Genomic DNA, 23,282 nt, shown 5'->3' with positions numbered 1-23,282 from the left:
TTTATCTTCCTGCACACAGTCATGTAGACCATTTGTGCCTGAGGATGTGTACACACTGGCTTCCCTGCTACCATTAGGCTGTGTCCTCAAGAATTTCAAGTTTAAGGGAAAGGGAGAGGGTGCTTGGAGAAGAGGGAGCTTGCTAAAAGGCTTTCTGCACTGCACCACGTCAACCAGTGGAAACGCTCAGACACACCCCTTCTGCACAGCCGAGCCCAATGGGGAAAGGCTGGAGATCGTTCACAACATAAGCCACACCCACTGCAGGGAAGGCAGAGATTGACAGGTGGGAAATCCATCCGCACAGAGCATTGACTGCTCACCGAGGCTCGTGGCAAACACGAAACACTCCATTGCAAGGTAGTTTAGAGAAATGTGGAGGCAGAGTGTCCTCTGCATATTGAGGACATACTATATGCAAACATCACACCGCATTACGCTACAGTGCAATTTCACTTGGGGCAAACTTTGGACTAAAGCTTTAAAAATCCCTCTCATGTTCTGTTGTTGACCTGATTTGACCTTTGCCCTACTTAATTTGTTCCCTAAATATAACCGAATAATCACATTTTTGCCCTTCCCGGAGGGATCGGAAAAGCCTAATATAGTAAGGTTTGGCAAGTCGTTTAAGCTTTTAAAAGTGTGTGGAGTACAAGAGTTTTATCTGACGGGAGAGTGAAAAAAGAGTGCACAGCTGGGGTGGGTGTGGTTGCAGTGGATGAGTAGTGTGCAAAGAGGAACACAGAACCAATTTGCCTAAACAAAAAAAAATGTTAATGAGAGATATATTTTTAAACTTTTTTTTTTTTCCCATTTGTGGTTACCCAACACCACATGTGCTATCAATTCCTTACTTCTTGTAGTTGCTGTATCAAATGAGTGCTCAATGACATTTTGGCCCTCATCATTTGGGTCGCCAGGGGAACCTCATCAACGAGTGTTCATCACAATTGTTATAACATATGTTATGACAACAGTCCTATAAAATGACAGGTAAAACATTACTCTAGAAATGGCAGAGACCAAGTTTGTTTGTGTAACAATGCCTAAGACTGAGCTGATGGTTATGAAGTAAATATAAATACTGTAACTAGCTTCTACACTCTTTCAGCCTGCAGTTAACTGCTGGTATCCCAAGTCTGACTCGCAGCTGTACGCATACGTCTCGGTCATGTCAGCAAAGCTTAAGCACCAGGCTGCTCTGCTAGTAAAGTTAGCTAATGGCAAATATGATGATAGTGGAATTTACATTATTCAAGTGTCTCCTTGCCACACATTACACTAGCTTAGCAGGCCTCAGGTACTGTCCCCTGGACTAGGGTCCCAAGTAAATCCTAGTGGCAATAGCTGCCCACATGTAAGTTGTGACTGTGTACGTGTTGCACAATAGTGTTGGCTACAAGTCAGTTTCTGTCACACTTCAGGCAACACAAAATCTAAGATAGCCCACCATAGTGTGACTCATATGTTTAAGATGCATCCCATAAGAGTCCAGTAATGTGGGATCCAATGCCATACAAATATATTTATTTTTTAGGATCTAGCGCCCCCCCCCCCCCCTTTTTTTTTTTTCCCCAAAGACGAAACTCTTTAAAAAAAAAAAAAAAAAAAAAAATCAACATTGAGTTGGATTATTCACATCGCAGCTGTCGTGACACTGATTGACCTCTGCAGCATCTCTGCTCTTGGATGCAAGCACACACTCACGCACATTTTCTGTTGGTTACAGTGTTACCATAGTAACACAACCATCGGGTGCAGAGTGGGTGACACTTGGATATTTTTATAGCCTGCCCTTTTGTGTGTGTGAGAGACGGTGCTCTTGTGTGTGTTCAATGAAGAGACAGGTGTGTGTGCTCGCGCAGTTTTAATGTGTGAACAAGATTAAATGGAGGACTGGATTCATGATCAAATGCAGTGTAGCCTGCTGGACGGCGTTTCCTGTGTACTGCATGGGGAACTTGTAATGAGGTCACCACAGGGATGATGAGCCTAGTTTCCTGGAGATGTCATATCAGGATTTGGTGAATTGATCTATTCTAGTAAAGAAAACTCCTGCTCAGTCCCATCAACTTTAGTAGCTTAGAGAGTACAGTAGGGCAGGTAGATTTGAAAAAAGTAGTCCTTGTACCACTATTTTAATCACGACTCCAAGATGGCACATGTAACAATAAAATGCCATTTAAGAAGCATAGGACGGGCCACATTCCCTTTTGGCAGAATCACCATTTTCATCATTAGTCTTCATACCAGCCCAGCAAAAGTAGCACTGCTCTGTTGCTATGCAGAACATACCAAGCCCTCAAACACAGTGCAGTACTTCGCTTTGCTCTAGAGGAGCCGCGTGATGAGATTTAAATTAATTCTGCGACGGTCCGAAATTCTGCTCTTCTCCCCTCCCCACATGTACACGCGCGCACACACACACACACGCCCCAACTGGGACACGTTGTATTAATGGCGACGGTGCTTCTCCTCAACCACACAAGTGAGACGTACGCATTGTCCTCCTCACTGCAGTGGCTGACTCTTGGAACAAGCAGTCAGGAGGGAAAACTCTCAAAACAAGACGGGGAGAGAGGAGCACGCCCCATACAGCAAAGCCAAAAGAGCAGTGCGTGCAATACGTTTTAGTGATAGATGTGTGACTGAGCCATGGAGTCTTTTTTTTTTTTTTTTTTTTTTCTTTCTTCCCTGTGTTAAAGTATCAGCAAAGTCGTGTCACTCTTATAGTCGGTGCAGTTGCAGTTTTTTGGTTTCTCTGCCGCCTTCTTGTCCTCTGCTTGTTATTTTAGAGCTTCAGTGTGCCCGGTTGGATTGTACTTCATGCATGGCTTCAAGTGCGGTAACCGCAGAGGTTGCCATTCATGTGCCTTTGTGACTGGATGCCTGAAAACTCTGGTACTATGTATGTGTTACAACATCAATTTCCTCAGTCGTATTTGCTCCTCTGCTAACAATGAAATCCACTAGCTGTTTAGCTCAATCTTAGTTCAGGTTGTATAGAGCAATGAGTCAACGCTAACCATTTCACATTTCAGACCCAGTGTGGTCTTGCAAAAGACTCCTGATCAGTTTTTGCTTTATAACTTTGATTCATTGCAGTTTTTTAAGTTATCCATTAAAAAATGCTAACTTCTAGAAAAATAAAGCATTGCTATGAATTATTAGCAGTTTAATAGGTAGTGACAAGCTGGCATGTGGGCTTTATACTCCTGATAGGTGTTTTTGTGCGACAGAAGGCTGCCCTGCTTGACCAAAAGTCCGGCCTCTGAGACACTTTTATCCTTTACCCCACTTTGAGATTATGTTAATGACGTCCAGAAATAGGAGTTGAGTTGAGAGAGCTGCTGTGACTCATCTGCTCACTGTCGTTTCCTTCTCGCTACCGCTTGGATAGATGTCCCGCCTTATACCACTGTTATGTTTCTGTCATATTAAATCATGATGTCTGTCTTCATACATTAGACAGGCTCAGTGGTATGCAGGGTTTGTATTGATTTCCCCTGTGTCCTCCTCAGTATGTATGCCAGTGTGTATCTTACGCTGATTACTGCCTGGGATGATAAATGTATTCGCTGCCTGGCAGCATTAAAATGTTGCTTCTTCAGAAAGACTGCTCCACTAATATAATGCACCAAGCAGACAGACAGCTAGACAACGGGAAAGTACAGACAGACAGACGGCAGCCAGGCAGGCAGGCAAGGGGGCTGCCAGGCTGAGTATTCATACAAGTTTAATGAGCATCCAGACAGTCGGGAGTTTGACTCCAGCTCGGAGCTCACTCTGCACACAGACGCTGACTGGCTGATGAGGTTAGACACACTAACAAACAGGTGGGAGACTGAAGGTTTCACCTGGGTTGTGGCCGTAGCCAAGTTTGAGTACGGAGTGATTAACATTTTTGGTATTTGGTATGAAGTGAAAGTTGCCATGGCGAAAGCTCAGACAGCCAACTAGTTCACATTTCGTTCAGCTCTGCAGCTGAGGTGTTTAGAGCCAAGTAATCATTCTGGAAAGGCCTCATATTCTTTTCAAGGACACCTGATAATATATACATATACTTTTTTTTTTTTTAATGCGTGAGACTTTAGAGTATCCATTAAAAAGTTTATTAAGGTATCTAGATAAACCTAGACAGTTTTTCAGCACTGTGGCTGTTAATCGTACTTGTCTTTTCCATCATTGGATTTGGGGCTCCCAAGTAGCCAGCGGGAGTGCAACCCCTCCCTCCTCTGCTGAAAATGACAGAGTAGAGAGAGGAAGAGGCTGTCTGTGCCAGTGTTTCCTCAGTGTTCACCAGTATTTACACAGGCTTTTCTCTTTGTTTGAGACAGTCCACGCACATGTTTAACTTGACTGCAACAAATCAGACTGCAGTGCGGTCTGTGTTTATGTTGTGTAATATGATGGACTTCTATCAGATTCTGAGCAGTGTCTGAGTCAAACTTGTTCTCGGCGTGTTTTTTGTTTTTGTTTTTGTTTTTTAATAAAACCGGTGACTCAGTAGTACTGACTTATGAAGCAAACTCCTCCTGATGTCATTCAGTGACTTGGTGAACATTTTTGAGAAGCTTGGAGCAGCGAGTTGAAAGCACTGAGTCATTGTTGAGGCGCGTAGAAATTGCTATAGCATACAAATACAGATGTTGCGTAAAGGAAAGCGTTTAACTTGCATCCACCCTGCTTGTGTGGGTTAAGCTCAGTGCTCCCTCTGCCCTGTTGTGCCTCAATCACCTACAGTGGGGCAAAAAAGTATTTAGTCAGCCACCGATTGTGCAAGTTCCCCCACTTAAAATGATGACAGAGGTCAGTAATTTGCACCAGAGGTACACTTCAACTGTGAGAGACAGAATGTGGAAAAAAAAATCCATGAATCCACATGGTAGGATTTGTAAAGAATTTATTCGTAAATCAGGGTGGAAAATAAGTATTTGGTCAATAACAAAAATACAACTCAATACTTTGTAACATAACCTTTGTTGGCAATAACAGAGGTCAAACGTTTACTATAGGTCTTTACCAGGTTTGCACACACAGTAGCTGGTATTTTGGCCCATTCCTCCATGCAGATCTTCTCGAGAGCAGTGATGTTTTGGGGCTGTCGCCGAGCAACACGGACTTTCAACTCCCACCACAGATTTTCTATGGGGTTGAGGTCTGGAGACTGGCTAGGCCACTCCAGGACTTTCAAATGCTTCTTACGGAGCCACTCCTTTGTTGCCCGGGCGGTGTGTTTTGGATCATTGTCATGTTGGAAGACCCAGCCTCGTTTCATCTTCAAAGTTCTCACTGATGGAAGGAGGTTTTGGCTCAAAATCTCACGATACATGGCCCCATTCATTCTGTCCTTAACACGGATCAGTCGTCCTGTCCCCTTGGCAGAAAAACAGCCCCATAGCATGATGTTTCCACCCCCATGCTTCACAGTAGGTATGGTGTTCTTGGGATGCAACTCAGTATTCTTCTTCCTCCAAACACGACGAGTTGAGTTTATACCAAAAAGTTCTACTTTGGTTTCATCTGACCACATGACATTCTCCCGATCCTCTGCTGTATCATCCATGTGCTCTCTGGCAAACTTCAGACGGGCCTGGACATGCACTGGCTTCAGCAGCGGAACACGTCTGGCACTGCGGGATTTGATTCCCTGCCGTTGTAGTGTGTTACTGATGGTGACCTTTGTTACTTTGGTCCCAGCTCTCTGCAGGTCATTCACCAGGTCCCCCCGTGTGGTTCTGGGATCTTTGCTCACCGTTCTCATGATCATTTTGACCCCACGGGATGAGATCTTGCGTGGAGCCCCAGATCGAGGGAGATTATCAGTGGTCTTGTATGTCTTCCATTTTCTGATGATTGCTCCCACAGTTGATTTTTTCACACCAAGCTGCTTGCCTATTGTAGATTCACTCTTCCCAGTCTGGTGCAGGTCTACAATACTTTTCCTGGTGTCCTTCGAAAGCTCTTTGGTCTTGGCCATGGCGGAGTTTGGAGTCTGACTGTTTGAGGCTGTGGACAGGTGTCTTTTATACAGATGATGAGTTCAAACAGGTGCCATTCATACAGGTAACGAGTGGGGGACAGAAAAGCGTCTTACAGAAGACGTTACAGGTCTGTGAGAGCCAGAGATTTTCCTTGTTTGAGGTGACCAAATACTTATTTTCCACCCTAATTTACGAATAAATTCTTTACAAATCCTACCATGTGGATTCATGGATTTTTTTTTTTTTTCACATTCTGTCTCACAGTTGAAGTGTACCTCTGGTGCAAATTACTGACCTCTGTCATCATTTTAAGTGGGGAACTTGCACAATCGGTGGCTGACTAAATACTTTTTTGCCCCACTGTAACTGCAGAAATCCAAAAAATGCATTCAAGGCCGGTGAGGCGGCACTGGTTCAGTGGGTCATATGAAGTGGCTCTTCAGATGCAGCTGACAGATGCATCTCCCATTCTGCCCTACCAGATGTGTGCTACAGTGCTGGATTTTGGGCAAGGCCAGTGAGAGACACTGATGGTAAGTGGTGCTCTTGAGGGCTCAAATGGTTTTTTTTTTTTTTTCCCACATAAAAAGCATCCCAAGGAGGTTTTAAACTGAGCCAAAAACAGAACTGCAGTATTTTTATATCCGTTTTGTTAAATGAGCTCAGCCATAGTATTTCTCTTTGTTAAATGGCCAGAAATAACATGGCATACAATAGCTCCATATTTACATAGTAGTGTAAAGACTGTCTGCCATACTGTAAGTTTGCTTACTTTGCTTTTGGATGGTGAAAAGACTGAGAACTCTCTTCAAAGTGCTGCTCATGCCTTGAAGTCAATATTCTGGAAAGTGGGTTTTCTTTTTTCTTTTTTTTTCCTTCCCACTGACTGTACCTTGACCTTCCACAATGGCTCAGAAAAATACAAGAAATGTGCCAGTGTATGGATCCAGCAGGATTGCAAATTCCCAGACTGTCAAAACACTGAGCCTGAAATTTATTTTAGTTTTTGTCTCTAAAAGCACCAAACACAGTTGGGTGGTGTGTGTGTGTATATACAGCCTCCGTCAGGATGTAGCAGCCACTTGACTACAGCTCCACAGTTGCTATAGCGACACCATGGTAATGAGTCTGCATTTTAATGATGCCTCAGTGGGTCGTTTGAGGGGATGAGATATCTCGGGACAATGAGTGGACTTGCGAATGATGGCGTGTTGAAGGGGAATCGCGCCTTTTGATTAATGTGTAGCTGATGGAGAGATCCAGGAAAAGTATGTGAGACTCTCGCATGATCGAAGTTCAGGCCTAATATTTGCAGCTGATGGATTACCCTGAAGTCACATTGTTGCTCTTGCTCTGCCCTGCATCGTACAATCATACTACTTATCGTTCTTCTGTCCAGATTAAATTGCCATGTGATGCTTCTGGGTAAATAGAAGTATGAAATATTTAAATGGTGTTGTATACGTGGGATTCATATTTGGAAGAGGTTTTCTCGTCCTCTGTGCTTATGCGGGTTGATAGAAGAGCACCGCTGCTGCATCGACTCATTTGATTTTTACTCATGTGGATATGAGTATGAAGCTTCAGCGTGAGGCCTCCAGAATATCAATAGACTTTTTCAGTCAGATAAGCTTTTCTTTTTCCTCTCTCTTCCCACTCAGTACAATATTACCCAAGAAAAGTTTCCTATTCTCTCAGTCCTTCAGCTTTTTGTAACTGCTGCTACTTTATGAAGTTCTCATTTCCACTAAAACTCAAATAAAGAAGCTCGCAGCTTTAAAAGATTTGGATCAGAAGCTGCTTTATCTCTGGTTTCTCACTCTGTTCACGCTTGGCAGCACAATCTGATTTATGAATGATTAGTCAATATTTCTCAGGACAACTTGTCTTACAGCAGCAGACCTGTCAGCTGCATATATTTGCATACCGGCCGTGTTGCCGAGTCACAGTGATGAAAGTGTGATGATTAAAAGTTTTACTCTACATAAATAGACAACACTGGAGCACTGTTGTGGAACTTAAAATAAAAATCATCTCATCTAGTTGAATATATCTGCCACTTATGAAGGCCAAGTGAAACTGACAGACTGTAACAATAGCAGGTTTGTGTGATTTAAATAAATGTTGCTTGAGTGACAGATTGGAGAACTGGACTCGTGAGCTCCTTTAGTCAGGGGATCCAGTCATGCTGTTATGGATGGCATTATACTGGCGTTGTTTGGGTCCACTGGTCTCAAACTGTCCAGAGTCTTGAGGCAGAATCGATGCTGGGACAACACCTGACAAGACCAGGTTTGTGCTCTGTTGTAGACTAAACACAGGGAGCTACAAACCCCATGGACAGAGAGCCCTTGAACCGAATGAGACTGTTGCAGGGAATAAAACACAGGTGTAATGTATAACAGCGGTCTCCAACCTTTTTTGCACCCGACATTATTTTCACGGACCGGCCTTTAAGTGCAACAAAATAAAACTAGTACCGGTACCAAAAAAAAAGAAGATTTATTCATAACACACGTGAAAAGACCCAGGAAAACCGAGTTAACGATAAAAACGATAACAAAATAACGCTGAAAACCGATTTAAAAACCCTGAAAACCATACATTTCACACCTGAGCCTCAACTCTCACGGACCGGTACCGGTCCGAGGCCCGGGGGTTGGGGACCGCTGATGTATAGTATCTCGGATTTTCTTTTAATTTGTCACATATTTGTATTTATTCAGTTGCCATTTCAGAGAATTGCTGTTTGAGCCAATATTCATTTTTCATTAGCCACGCACAGGAAGATGTGTCTGATCAGTGAATAATTAATCCAAATTGCAGTATAGACAACCCACCCACAGGAGGTCACGAGCCAGTGTACTGCTGGTAAATTAGAGGGTTGCATGAGGTACAAAATATTTGCCAAATCAAATATGCAGATCAGAAATAATAAGATTTTCATCCTCTGTGGCAACTTTAAAAGGAAGCAGTTGAAAGAAGAAAAAATGATTATGCTGCTCAAAAAATTATAAGTAAAGGATTTCAACTTGAATATTTCATTCATCAAGACTTAATGTGGGATTTAAATATCCCTTGATCCCTTAACCCCCATACCAGTTGCAGATGCACCCCTCTGAATGGTATCTTCCTGATAAATAGACGTCCTCTTTCTCTCCACCATTGCCATGTTTGCTCATAGGTGATCATCTGATTCTTTGTTTGAGTTTTTTTTTTTTTAATATGTAGCATGCATGTTGAGTTCCCAGCGGTTGTTGAACTTGGCAGTATATGAATTAAAATGAAGAAGTACAGAGTTATGCATCAGTCTTCCAGTGTATAGTGTTGTTTGCTCTTCTAGTTTACTTCACCTAGCTTCTAAAAGGTAGTTGGCCAGAAAAGTCCAAAGCACTGTTGGACTTTTTCTGTTTCCCAGTCTTTCGAGGGCCAGCTTTGTACTGCTCTGACCACCTGTAAGCTTTCTGCTGTGCTTATGTATCAGCCACCTTTTTTACTTTGAGCCATTTTTGCTCACTGCCCAGCAGTTGGCTTTACCTCCTTTGGACAGTGGTGTGCTGCACCCCTACATGGGTCAGTTTGGTGCCAACTCAAAAATATTCATGTTTCTTCTTTCCCATGTTGGTTTTTTGTGTGTGTGTCTGTTTAAAGGGAACTGATGTTGTGGGAATGTTTATGGTTCTTACTTTGTGGTGCATTGCATATATTGTACATTATAGAAAAAACATTTTATTTTATTTTATTTTAGAGCCCAACACATTTTATTTATTGGTGTAATTCTTTAAAATCATTCCTGTGAAAAGCTGGTATGACTCATGTTATTCATATATTCCTGCGTCTTATGTAGACACATTAGGCCACACATGCCTTGCTGATATAACTGTAACATGCTGCTGTCTGCATACAAATATGTCATTCTAGCTCAGCTTTGATTTCCTTGTCTTTAAAGTTATCATAGTTTCATAGATGTGTTTTAGGAAGTAGAGTACATGCAAAGAAAAGGGAAATATATGTTTTTAAACATATATAAAAAATACACTGCTTTTTCTCTACTTTCTGCCATCTAGGTAGCGTCCTATCATGCAGTCCGAGGAGATCAGCCAGCACTGGAGCTGACACTGTCAGTGAGCCCAGCCTACATGACACTACAGGAGTCCCATCTCTGCCAGACTTTCACCGCCTACTGTCCTCCTCCTTTCTCCAGCCAATAATTTTACTCTGGGGGGGGTGAGTGTTCCTCGGACTCTGATCCCAGTCTCACAAGTTGTCCGGTGCTTGCTACCTCGGGATCTATATCTGTATTCTTCTAGTAGGCAGTCCTCCTGACTGCACTTCAGCACCTTAAGAAGGTCTTTGCATACAAGTCCTGCATCCTGGAACTTCAGCCATAGCCTCCTTTATAGCATCCCTGGCCAAACACGAGCACCGGGACAAACCCATCCACCAACATGTCCAGTCGACGTAAGGCCTCCACTCCCTGTATGATCCGACCAGAGCAGACAATGGTGGAGCTGGATGATGAAGTGGAGGACTCTCAGAACATGGAGGTAGGCTCTGCCAACAGCATGTGGGTTTTCAGTATTGTTTTATTTATTTATTTATTTTTTAATGGTGTACTTAGTTGAATTACTTTTAGTAATCCATATTTGAATAATTGTTGGGAGGAAGAATTAGATTTGTTTGGAGTTCAGTGGGCATGATTCAGATGATAAATTGATATATCCAGATTTAAAAATGTAATTCTGTTGTACCTTCTCCTGCCAGACAACAACAGAGAACCATACCCAAGGGGTGCCTATGGATAGCAGTTCAACACAACCCGAGCAATCCATGGACTTGGATGTAATGGAAAAGGCCTCTGACCCTCCTTTGGCTCCTGACAAACCAGCAGCTGAGCCACCAGACGTTTCTAAGCCTCAGCGCAGACAGCAGGGGGGATATGAGTGCAAATACTGCCCCTTTTCTACCCAGAATTTGAATACTTTCAAAGAACACGTAGACGCAAACCACCCAAATGTCATCCTTAACCCCCTGTACCTGTGTGCTGTCTGTAACTTCAACACAAAAAAGTTTGACACCCTGACGGAACACAACGAGAGGTGCCACCCAGGGGAGAGCAACTTTAAATTTAAACGTATAAAAATGAACAACCAGACAATCTTAGAACAGACGATAGAGGGGTGCAGCAACAACGCTGTCATTTACAACACTTCTAATGCCATTTCCGGCAAAGGGGACGAACTCGGCACTGTGCCACTGAGCAAACCCACCACAGTCAAAATCGGTAAACCAAAAATAATGACATCGGATAACAAACGGACAGACTCCCAGTTGGGAAAAATAACTGCGGATCTCACCAAGAAACCAATCACAGCTGTCAATGTGAATGGTACGGTCATCATCCCGGAGTCGACTCTCCTTAAAGCAGACGGCCTTTCTCACATCATGCCTTCCCTGCAGCGGCCTCTAAACTATACCCAGGTAGGAAAAAGTGGAGGAACAGTAAGCAGGAATTAGCTTAGCTTACCTGGACATGAGTGGAAACAACTAACTTCATTCTGTTCACATTTAAAACCTTTATTTTGAAGCAATTTTTTAAAATAAAGTCATTGTTTTAAATTATACAAGATGTAACATAATTATTAGTTAGCTTAGTAGCCTAGCTAGCTTTTTCTCCTGAAGAATTTATGCTAACTATGCTAACTCTAATTCTTGGGCTTAGCTCCATATTTAGTAGATAGTAGTTAGAGCGATATCGCTAGAACCATACAAAAGTTGGAAGATTTTGCTGTTAATGCTTTGTTACAACCATGCACTCAATAACTCAGTTAGTTTTGTGATATTTGGATAAGTGTTTATTTTGTGCAGTTTATCATTGCATGCAAAAAAACACGATCTTCATCTGCAGTCTATAAAAGCAGAATAGCTTACATGGCGAATTAAGTTTTCTGCAGGTTTCTTCCTGTTAAAATAGAGTTTTTTTTCCTTCCCACTGTCACCAAGTGCTTACTCTTAGGAGGGCATCTCATTGTTGCATTGCACTTTTTTTTTTCTTTCTTTTTTTTAGGTGCCGAAGATTGCAGTGCCCCTCAACACAACCAAATACAACCCCACATTGGACGACAACCTGACGCTGATCTCGTCCTTCAACAAGTTCCCCTACCCAACACAGGCTGAGCTCTCGTGGCTCACCGCAGCATCAAAACATCCAGAGGAGCAGATCAAAGTCTGGTTCACCACACAGCGGCTCAAACAGGGTATCAGCTGGTCACCTGAGGAGGTAGGAGAATTGTGTTTATTTTTGTCCCGGTTTTTCACAATAAACATAAAAACAAAACATAGTAATATAAATAATAACTGTATTTAATTTACAGTCACTAAATGTACCAATCAGGTTGTGGGACATGTATAACATGTCTGTTTTTCAATGACAGGTGGAAGAAGCGAGGAAGAAAATGTTCAATGGTACAATATCCTCCGTGCCTCAGACTTTCACCGTGGTTACTCCTCAGCTCAACTCCCAATCATCTACCAACCAGTCCACCTCAAGCACGCCCTCCAAACCCATGCAGCCAGCAGCCTCTGTCCTGCAGTCCCTGCCCTGTCAGCTCCTGGGACAGACCAGCCTTGTGCTGACTCCTGTAGCCAATGGCTCTACTGTTACTTGTGCACCACTGGCACTCACAGTGGCTAACCAGGTACAAAACTCTAGGTGGAAAATGGCAGTCTTTAAGGCAGCAGAAGCAGGGGAGGGGTAAAGTTTGCCTTTGACCAAACTGTTTTAACTTGCCTTAGCTTTGAGCATGGAAAATGTTCTTTCATGATTACTGCAGGTGGCGCAGTCGCTCAAACGACCCTTAGCCTCTCCTTCGGTTGCTACAGAGAGTAAACGGCCCTCCATCATTCAGACCATCTTTGCCCCGATGGCCACATCCAAGCTGGCATCATCTAAAGTGCTGAGTTTCACCGTTGACCCCAATAAAACATCAGAGCAGCTGTCTGTGCTGAGGTCCAGCTACACACAGTGCCCTTTCCCTGAGGAAGATGAGGTAAGAATAAGCGAGTGAGAAAAGTTTTTTGTGCTACCGTGATAGGTATCACTGCTTGTATTTTCTAGTTGTTGTTTTTTCCCCAAACACCCAGGTGGTTCTTTTGTTTTTTGTTTTTTTCTTCTTCTTTTGGCTGCTCCTTTTAGTTGTTGCCACAGTGGATCTATCTGACTTATCCATAGCATCCTGATCAGTCACACTAACCCTCCATGTCCTCCTTCACTACAACCATAAATCTTTTCTGGGAAGATTCATGGATGTGGGGAAGAGGTAGTCCTCTTTGGTCTTTCCATATCCCATATCCCTGCTGTGTACATGTCCATTTCCAAACATGCAGTTGAGGGGAAAATTACTGTAGTTATTACTTTGATGTATCTTGTCATGTGGTAGATTTACAGGCTGATAGAGACCACCGGGTTATCCAGAGGAGAGATAAAGAAGTGGTTCAGTGAGCAAAGACTCCTCAATCTCAAAGGTATGTGACGTATTTAGTGCTGCAATAAGGAAACATGTGAAAAACAAGAGCACTGAAGGGCAAGTGCTATACTAAAACTTGTGTTTTATGATGTTTTTATTACAACATACTGACGTCAGTCTGTTTTTTGGGAATCCCTAATATTGACCTCTGTATTGATTATTTGTGCTCATGTCAACATTTAAATTTAGTGTAGTATTTTAATCTTTTTCATTCATTGTGAAGTCAGAATATTGTACAGGGGGGATGTTTTAAAGAGCTCAAACAGAGTGCTTATGTCCTCCAGTGACTAATACATTGCTTTAAAGTTTGGAGATGATCCAGTGGAAACTAATTCTTTTTCCTAATTCATATGACCCGTCATGAGCTTGAAGCATTGCCTACTAAAATAGTGTATTTTATTATCTTTATAAGCAATAAAAAATTACAAGATTATATCTTTATTTTGCAGTGTCTGATTTCATTTTTCGCATTTGGTGTGACTGTGACCTGATTTTCACCTAAATTAAATTAGTTTGAGTTTCTGTTATTATCTAATATTCTACAGAATTTGAAAATGATATCTTTGAAGACTGGATACTAATCTGCTAACGGACAAGTCATTACAAACTGCCTCTTTTTGGCAAGAGAACTACATTTTTCTCTATGTGCAACAAGTACATTTAGTACTAAAAGGTGGATTTCAATGGCTACATCACCATAATTAGAAAATTATACTCTAAAGCTGGCCTTTAAGGATCGTTTCTAGGCATTGTGCTGTATCATCCAGAAATAATACTCACATGTGTTGTGTTAGAAGAATATCCTAGCATGTTTTGGTCCGTAAATATTTCTTTCTGTCGTACTTGAAGGTGTTCCTCCTCCACCTGTGCTGGTCAAAGCAGAGGTAACACCACTTCCTAAAGATGCCCCAATAAAGAAAGCGGTCCCCAGCCAGTTTCCACTGTTAGAGAGGGTGAAGGGGAAGTCGTCGGAGCAGCTGAAGGCGCTGGAGGAGAGTTTCCAGAAAAGTAGCTCTCCAACAGAGGCAGAGCTAGGTAAAGCCTGCAGCAAAGTCTCTCTCACAGGGGGGAATAGCTGTGTGCATGATAGGGAAAAGTATTTAAAAAATAAAAAACAAGGCTGTGGGTCAAGTTGGAGTGTTTTACATTAGCCTTGTCGTTTAAATTTTGCCGGGCAGTACTGCACAAACATCAGTGACGTATATCACAATAAGCCCAAGCCCAGAAAGCCCACTGCCTTGCAACACCCCTAGTTTGTAATGATGAACTCCAGTGGTTGCACAGAAAAGCTGGATGTAGCAAAATGATACAAACGCGTTTCTTCAGGAAAGTGTTGGCAAGTGTCCTGCTCATGAATATAAAACTGTCATGTTATATGTAACACCAGCTACAGGTGGAGACATCTGTCCTGTCAACTTGTGTTCTTCTGATACCTCATTAGGCCTTTTTGAGCTTCACCAGGCTTTGTTGAAAGATTAACCTACGTTTTAGTTAGCTAGCATCTTTCATGACAAATCAGTGAAACCCAGGAACAAAACTTTCAAGCAGAGATGAAGAAACAAGAAGAAACATTAATGGGTGGAGTAGGGATTTATGTTATGAAGATCAAGGTCACCAGAGTTTAAATATTTCAACTGAAAGTGGTGATGAGGACCTGACCAAGTGGTCAAAATCAACAGTGAAAATTAGTCCATAGTTGATATTGGCATGTTGGTGTGGTGAGCTAGAAACATGCAGGAAGCTCTCCACCACGGTTTGGTGCCCCTGTTGAGCGCAGCAAAGGCCAGATAACATGTCCCATTTCCACCCAGGAAAAGTGAGAAAAATGAGCCGAGGGAAAGTGAACAGACACAGAGCCCAGTAAAGGAAGGACACCAGCCAGCACAACCAGGGTGCTGGGACATAACCGCGGTGGCACAATATGACCCAGCCCCACAAGGTACCCACCTGATCTCCACCGTGACTGAGGGGGGCAGACCACGGGAAAGAAAAAGAGGCCCCTATAGATCCACGTCCCACAACAACCCATACCACCCAAGGTAGAGAGCCGCAGCTCTTAGATAGGGCCTGAAAAGAAAAATGCTTTTCCATACGTCTACCAGCTGCAGGTCACCCAGTCCAAAGCCAGCCTGGCAGAACCCATTGGATGCCATCCTTGGGGTGGATCCATCCCCCATCCAGCACCGAACCCGCTCTGGCCAGTGCCAGGAAATGACCTTCAACCTTCCCACCACAGCAAGACACCAGGCCAGCCCCCGCACATCACAGATCTTGCAGTAGACAGAAACATTTGAGCACTGAAGGCTTCAGCCAAAGAAGTTATCTGCAAACTTTCTAAATTTGCTGAGAAACTGATGTCATGTAATGAATGTAATTTTTCTTTTATTTCTTGGTGGTTAAACCATCTGACTCCACATTTTTTGATGTGTGCAGATCAGAGACATAGGACAGTCGCCTTGGAGATCAGGAGTTAATTATGCACAGAGCGCTCTGTGTCAGTCAAAAAATGTTGTGAATTACAGAACTTTTAATGTACTCGTTAAAAAGTGAAGTGGTATTAGCCAACTAGTTATGTTCTATATCATGGTCCTAAATTTAGGATGTAAATGTTAAAATTTCTTTAAGAAAAAAGTAATATTTTCTTCAGTCTTTACTAGTTCACAGCATGCGACTTAATTCCCTTCCGCCCCAGAGGAGCTACGGGCTCGTCCCTGGTGGGTGCCTGGTTGGCAGGAATAGCAGGAATATTTTTAATGAGGCCATTTTTTTAAGACCCCCAGAGACAGACCAAATTCCAAGGTTTAAAAAAAAAAAAAAGAACTTAAATAAATAAAACTGTGAGCTATTGAACTCCTATTGTTCTCCTGCAGATCAGCTGGCCCAGGAGACCAGGCTGTCCAAGACAGAGGTTGACTGCTGGTTTTCGGAGCGCAGGGCACTGAGGGACAACATGGAGAAGACTTTACTCACAATGGCTGCTAAGAACACGGAGGACAGAATAGAGCGGCCGGGTGCGCTGCTTAATGGGGCTTCTCATCGAGAGCAGGACGGGAAGCCTCTCCGCTCCTCTCCGCATCCGCCTGTCCTTTCCTCCTCCTCGTCTTCCTCCCCCCCTGTGCTTGCCGCTTCCTCCCCTCGGCCTCCGACCCAACCCTCATCTGCATCGCCTCCCATCCTCACGTCATCCTGCTCCTCTTCTCCACATCCTCCCATCCTGTCAGCCTCCACGAGCCCAGCTCCCATCAGCAGCCGCTCCCTCGCCCTCCTCAGGGAGGTAAGAGTTGATAAAGACACATTTCCATTTATGCTGATTACATAGCAGAGTGTTAGAATATGCAACAGAGTATAAACATGAACTAATGTAAACCTAATTTTAGGAAAAGGTATTTTAAGTTAGTTGGTGAGATGTTAAAGAAGTGAAACATTGTGGACGGTTATCATATAGAAAAAATCTACATGATTGACTCTGTAACACACAGCAAGATAATACCGTAGATGAGTTTCACGTACGGTACTCTGCAAATTTGGAACAGAAAAATTTTCACACATAACATGCGTATATTTTTAGCACTTTGTTCACATATTATCTTCCACATGAAAACACCTAATAACATGTTGCATAACCATTAACACACACTGCACATGCCTGCTGTAAATGCTGGCAGTTGCAATAATAAAAATAAATGATAATAAATTTTATTTGTGGGCACCTTTCAACACAAAGCAACAAGAACAGTATTGAAAGGTCAGGATAACAAAAATATTAAACATAGAACATCTAAAACAGGATCATATGTAAATGAACCAAATGGGATTTCAGCTGATATTTGAACTCTGTCAAGGAGTCAAGCTGACAAAGGTGCTATCGTAACAAGTTCCAAGAAATGGGGAGCGAGTGAGCTGGGTGGACGTAATATGGTCCGTAGACTTGTTGTAGAGATCTCTACCATCTGGAGCCAATTGGTGTCCCAGAAAAGAACTCCTCAGAAAGAATGCAGTTAGAATAATCCAAATGAGGTGACTGGACTATGAACCAAGGCTTGTATGCTGTGTTGAGAAAGAAAGAAAAGGGCGAAGTCTAGAAATGTTACAAAGGTGGAAGTAAGCTGAGCACGAGACGTTACTCATGTGGGATTAGAGTGACAATCATCCACTAGAGATTACAAAAGGTTTTATTCTGGAAAGTGAGGCTTTTTGATCTTTTGATAAGAATAACTTTACTTTTATTGCCACTGATACTGAGCTGATTGACTGTCATCCAAGTGGTGATGTCCTGTAGAGGAGGTGAGGAGTGTAAGAAGTAATACTGCGTCTACAAAAGAGCTCCTTGCACATGTAACCCGCTGATTTCACCGCTGCTTGTCAAGGCTGCTGCCTTTTTCTGCTGGAAAAGGTCATGTGACTAATCGGCAAAGGACATACTGTGATTGATATTGACATCATTTCCTGTGTGCCAGCACTGCATGTGTTATCCAGGGTGGAACAAATACATTGTCATTTTGAACGCTTTATTTTGGATAATGTTATAAAGTACATAAAATATATTTACGTGTTCCTTTCAGGTGAGCATTTTTAAGTTGGCTTTTGTAGTTAGTTTTGGTTGGTTATTGGTGCTCTTTACAAATTTTTACATGTCATTTAATGTATAACACTGCATTCCAGATTTTAATAATCCATAAGCCAATTGTTAATATTTGTATGACAAGTTATTTAGTTGCTAATTGTTTAACTTGAAGCAAGAGCACAGAGGCCCAATAAAACATGTTGTTTTTGCTTTGTAATTTTTGAATTCCACGTATATCTTTGTTGCTTGCCATGACAGACGTTTTGCCGGACCCAGTGGCCATCTCCTGAGGAGTACAGTCAGCTGGAGGTGCAAACAAGTCTTGGACGCACTGACATTGTACGCTGGTTCAAGGACCACCGCTCTGCACTGAAGAACGGCGAAGCTCTCGACTGGATGGAAGGTTTCCAAGGCGTTGCAGAGAAGCAGAAAGCAAGCCAGGAACAGAACGGTCAGAGTTCTGAGAAGAACAAGTGCATTTCCTTGGAAATCAAGGCTGTAAAAGGTAAGTTTTGGAGGAGAACATAGAGTAGTGTCATTTTTTTTCTTTTCTTTACTTTTTTTGTAGAGTCTGAAACTCTTTGGCTTGTTTTGGTGCTTCTTTTGCTCATTTTCCAAATTCTACATCTCTGTGTTCAGTGGACAAGGCTGTTGAGAAAGTATCTACTCCAGAACAGTCCAAACAGCCAGAGCAGGACAAAGTCCAGCGGTTGACAGACAGACTGGCAGATGGTGTGACCGACCTGAGCCGGACCAGGCCAGACCAGAACAGCTCAAATGCCACTGAAAAAGGAAGGTGAGTGAAGAAGAGGCAAAGAAAGTCTTTTATCTTCTATTGTCAGAGTCATGTTAGGCAGAACAAAAAAAAAAGAAGAAACTTGCTGCCAATATTTGATTTTTATTTATGTATTTATTTTAAACTCCTATCTGAGGAGTTATTTTAAGATACCTTTCCAAGAGCAGTCCAGAAGTACCGCATCATATGGACACTCTAAGCTGTGGGTGCCGAGCTACTGATTTTCATGAAGGGTTTATGCTGCATTTCTTAGAAACATCAGTGCAAAGCTTAAAGAGAAAGTCTTTTCTTTATTTCCAGTTCCCAGAAGCAGTCTGTTTGTGTTCAAACTTTCAGTCTGGTTTCTTGCCAGGTGGGTAAAGGTGACCTTGGCTGTGGGGGAGGATGGTGAAGGAGGAGCGGAAAGACAAAGGTTGGCAACTGACACGGACATTCTGACCTTGGAGCAACCGGGGAGGGTCACTGGTTGATGGTGAGTTGAACTGGGTGAAACAGCCCTTTTTATTTGTTAGCAGTGTGAGCTTAAATCTGTTGCAGTAAAAACAGAAGACTGATGTGTGAAAGCATTGCACCTTCAAAGTCTGCCACAAAGGTTTCATGGTGTCTCGCTGCCTCTCACTCATGCTGGGATATGTTCCAGTCCTCTGCAACCATCCTATAGGAAACATGGATCGTGCTAAGAGATTTATTCATGCCAAGTGAAGCTTGGCTTAAATAAATGGTGAACTGCTCCTTTTTTAAGATGCCACAGCTGCAGCCTCCGGCTATCCAGGAAGTTATTAGTGTGCAATTACCTCTGATTGGTCCTTCACAAAGATAGCAGACACCATCAATTAGCATGGAGATGGACTACATGTTCACACACAAATCATTACAGTCACAAGAAGGCAGAGCAAAGGGAGCAGATGACAATAGATTTCTGTTTCTACTGTATGTCCACAACAGCAAACTGTCATAAAAATATTGAATTCTAATCTGGGGAAGCAGATGAAACACATTTAATTTGAACACGAAAGGAAGAACTGTAACACAAGTATTGATTCAGGCTTTGTCTCTGGTTCTGTACAGTACATCACTGACTGCTGAGTCACCGACGACCTGAGATGGCCAAACATGGAAGCAGTGATGTCATTGTCTGCCTGTGATGTCATCCCAACATCCTGGGGGACTGTGGAGTTGCACCATTAAAGCACTTGATGGAAGCGTAGACCCTGACATTTAGAGGAGTGCCAAAGCTGGACTTGATGCATTGCTCTTACTACAGTGCTCGCTCTCTTTGTTTTTTAAGAAAAAAAAAGAGCCCTGTAAATATTTTCTGTATTACTAGTTTGTACAGTTTTCCTGAGAAAACGTTTTTTGTTTTTTTTTTTTGTTTTTTTAAAGAAAAAGGCTGACTGTTGTCCCAAAAACCTGGAATGTTCGGTTTGGTTTTGTTCTTTGAGATCAAACTGTATGATATAGTCTGTCATTTGCTGAAGATCAGACGTATTTTTTGAAAATCACTACTCATTATGAGTAGACTTTGATGGCACTTGCATATTTCCCTGTGGTAGTGATAGATATTGTCATGACCGCCTGAATGAAAACTGTTAGGAACTTTTTTGTAACTTTTTGCTTGTCTTCTGCACCTTAACTCGCCCTCTGTAGAATTACAGTAGAGAAGATGGAAATCACTCAGAAGTGTCAGAGCAAAGGAAGTAGAAGGAGTGATGGTATCTTTTTGTTTTTTCTTTTGGGCAAACTGAACACAGCTACAGCTTCACCGCTGAGAGACCAGAGAATGAACACAAACAGCCACAGACCAAGACTAACCGCATTAGGGTGGATGCATGAACGCTCCGTACATCCTAAACTCTGTTATCTTTCCTCATCGGCTCGCTCCTGCGTCAGAACCCGGGGCATGTCCAAGACACTGAAACAGTACAGAATGTTCACGTTCCTGATTAACTCCACCGAGCGGAGGGCGGAGTGTCTGTTCGATCGCACCGTGCTGCCTTTTCAGCTCTCTTATCAGACGTTTCCCGTCGGCCTCAGAAGTGGGCAGAGCACAGCCGGGCTGAGGATTTCAGCTTAGCGGTCCAGTGTTTTTAAAAACTTGCCTGAAAACGCCAAAAGCATATTTTTGAAAAACCTTTTAATGCATGGCACACAATAATCAAAGCTCCTTTACTTGAGCCGTGTCAGGTATCCACTTTGCTCAGCTGCGATCTGTGAGCACACCGCTGGTGATTACGTAGGTTCTTCTGATCAAAGCCAGATCGGGTTCAGCTGATTTCTGTACAGACAGACATTTGGAATGTCACAGCACCCAAAGCTGTCATGAAATACTTGCATGTACTTCAACTTTTTTTTTTCGTACTCATTTTCAAGAATGATTAAAAGAAATAAATATTTAATAATAAATATTAAATATTTGTGCAGTCAAAGAAAGTTCAGTTAACCCTCGGTTTAACAGCAGGTGTATGGCTGTGTGCTGGCTGAATGTCTGTTGCTGCTGCTACTGCTTTAGTTTCACTTTCAGTTATGTATCTGGGATACTGTAATTTTGTTTTTTTTTTCTTTTTTGCTAGTATGAAATACAGCTTGTATTTTCATTTTCTACTTACAGTCTGCTGTAACTCAATAAAAACACAACCAACTGTAAAGCCTTCCCTTGGTCTTCCGGTGTAAATGACACACACCAAATTTAAAGCCTTTTGTGAAGGTTTGGCATTAACAGAATTTCTGCATTCAGTGCTCATAAAATGTGGTCTAATCTTCATCTAAGTCACAATTGCAAACACAGCCTGACTGTAGGGGGTTTGCATTGAAATGAACTGGGCTATCACTGTGTGGGCTGGGGGAAAGGATGTCTGTAGCTGTAGCTTGTGTACAAAGATGCGAAGGAATTTAGAAGAACCCCACCCCACCCACACCTGTTTCACTTCAATATTTCTGGAGTGTTTTGACTGAAGAACCCTCATCAAGTCATACCACAGAATTTAAATCAAGATCAGGTTTTTTTTCCCCCTCTTTAACCATTCTGTTGTACCTTCAGTTGATTGACTGCTGCTCTGATAGTCTTCTGTAACATTTCCTGGCAAAATTTTGAATTGTTTCACTTGGCGATCGCAAATGTTCCAGGCCAGCAGCCACAAAATGTACTCTCTCCACCATGCTACAGAGTTGGGATGAGGTTTTGGTGCTGGTCCTAGCACCACGTATTCACCAGGCTTCAGTTGATCCATCTATTGTTCACTGAAACCTCATCAGAAATGTTCTCCGTGGAAGGATGGCTGTCAAAAAGCCATTTATAGGGAAGGGAAACAAACGAGGTAGAGACATGCAGAATTACGCAAAAAATGAACTGAAAATCTGGCAACTGTTCCTATGGAGAGATGAATCCAAATTTGAAATTAATTGCTGGTTCAAACTGTTCATTGCCATGATGGAGAGAGGTAAAACAGTGAGTGTGTACAGCCATCTGTAAAGGACGGTGGAGGCTCTGTCACGGGGTGCAGCTGCACAGCCAGTGGTTTTGGAGATATTGTCAGAATTGATGGACACAGAAACGTACGTTGATCCTCGTGTAACAGAATACGGAAAGCATCTGATTGGCAATCACTCCATTTTCAGCATAATGATCACAAAAACACTTACAAATGCAGTAAAATCATACCTGGATAAAAAAAACCACACAATGGAACACCATCAGAGCCAGAGCCCACACCTCAACATCCTTTCAAGAAGTCTGGAGAACCATCCCTGAAGTCTGTTCTGTACAACTACTCTCTTTTTTTTGGCATTAAATACAGCATGTCCATGTATGTTTGCACATTGTAATAAATCACTGCACCCACTTTCCTAGCAAAATATAAAGAAATCAGGAATTCAAGACTTTTGCACAAAGAGTTTTGACTTTACTACTTGTGGCTGTTGTAAACGTTACTTTGCTTCCCCCGACTATTTCCTGATATTTAGGGAACAAATGATTTCCAAGTTAATATCCAGATGGATAAATATTGACAATGAGTGCTAAATGTGTGTTTTATTATATTAAGGTGATTTCCAATATGTCTTGTTGGCACCTGATTGGCTGAATGGTTGTCTCCTGTATAAGTAAGACAATGACACACTGACTCACTCAACCTTTCAATAAACAATTGCTATATTTACAAAAAAAAGAGCAGGATCCTATCTTTACCTATATTTTTTTTTTCAGATGAAATCAGTAAAAGATCCAGGTCTGTGCCACAGAGGCTCACAAACATTTCACACCAATGTAGAATCAGACCTGGAGACAGTGCTCTCTAAATAGCTTTGCCCATGTTCTGCTGAGGGGACTGCTGGGAGCACGCTCCCAGTGCATTGGTAATTACAATGTAATCTGATATGGCATCACAGAGAGTGAGAGGAGGAGGGGGAGGAACACA

At 42.4% G+C, this 23,282-nt stretch overlaps 1 protein-coding gene across 3 annotated transcripts in view; it reads left to right on the top strand.

Annotated features, from left to right (window-relative positions):
* The window catches only part of zhx2a (zinc fingers and homeoboxes 2a), a 28,205-nt gene extending 6,065 nt beyond the window's left edge, over nt 1–22,140 (top strand). For 2 of the 3 annotated variants that reach the window (XM_085473340.1, XM_085473341.1), the window contains 12 exons: nt 10,052–10,531; nt 10,749–11,465; nt 12,052–12,264; nt 12,419–12,682; nt 12,818–13,033; nt 13,424–13,508; nt 14,360–14,545; nt 16,381–16,784; nt 18,333–18,579; nt 18,714–18,870; nt 19,223–19,342; nt 19,939–22,140. In XM_085473340.1, coding sequence (XP_085329466.1) covers nt 10,433–10,531; nt 10,749–11,465; nt 12,052–12,264; nt 12,419–12,682; nt 12,818–13,033; nt 13,424–13,508; nt 14,360–14,545; nt 16,381–16,784; nt 18,333–18,579; nt 18,714–18,870; nt 19,223–19,340 — 2,706 coding nt within the window. In that variant the 5' untranslated portion in view covers nt 10,052–10,432 and the 3' untranslated portion in view covers nt 19,341–19,342; nt 19,939–22,140. Of the gene's footprint in view, nt 1–6,367; nt 6,518–10,051; nt 10,532–10,748; nt 11,466–12,051; nt 12,265–12,418; nt 12,683–12,817; nt 13,034–13,423; nt 13,509–14,359; nt 14,546–16,380; nt 16,785–18,332; nt 18,580–18,713; nt 18,871–19,222; nt 19,343–19,938 lie in introns of those variants that run through there. The other variant, XM_085473343.1, reaches the window with a different exon arrangement.
* Nucleotides 22,141–23,282: the final 1,142 nt, after the last annotated feature.

Source organism: Copadichromis virginalis, linkage group LG11 (genome assembly GCF_057382275.1).
Source record: "Copadichromis virginalis isolate Kocher_CV1m ecotype Utaka linkage group LG11, C_Virginalis_male_GT1.1, whole genome shotgun sequence".
In the NCBI taxonomy this organism is placed as follows: domain Eukaryota; kingdom Metazoa; phylum Chordata; class Actinopteri; order Cichliformes; family Cichlidae; genus Copadichromis; species Copadichromis virginalis.
This window is presented reverse-complemented; position numbering and strand designations above follow the sequence as displayed.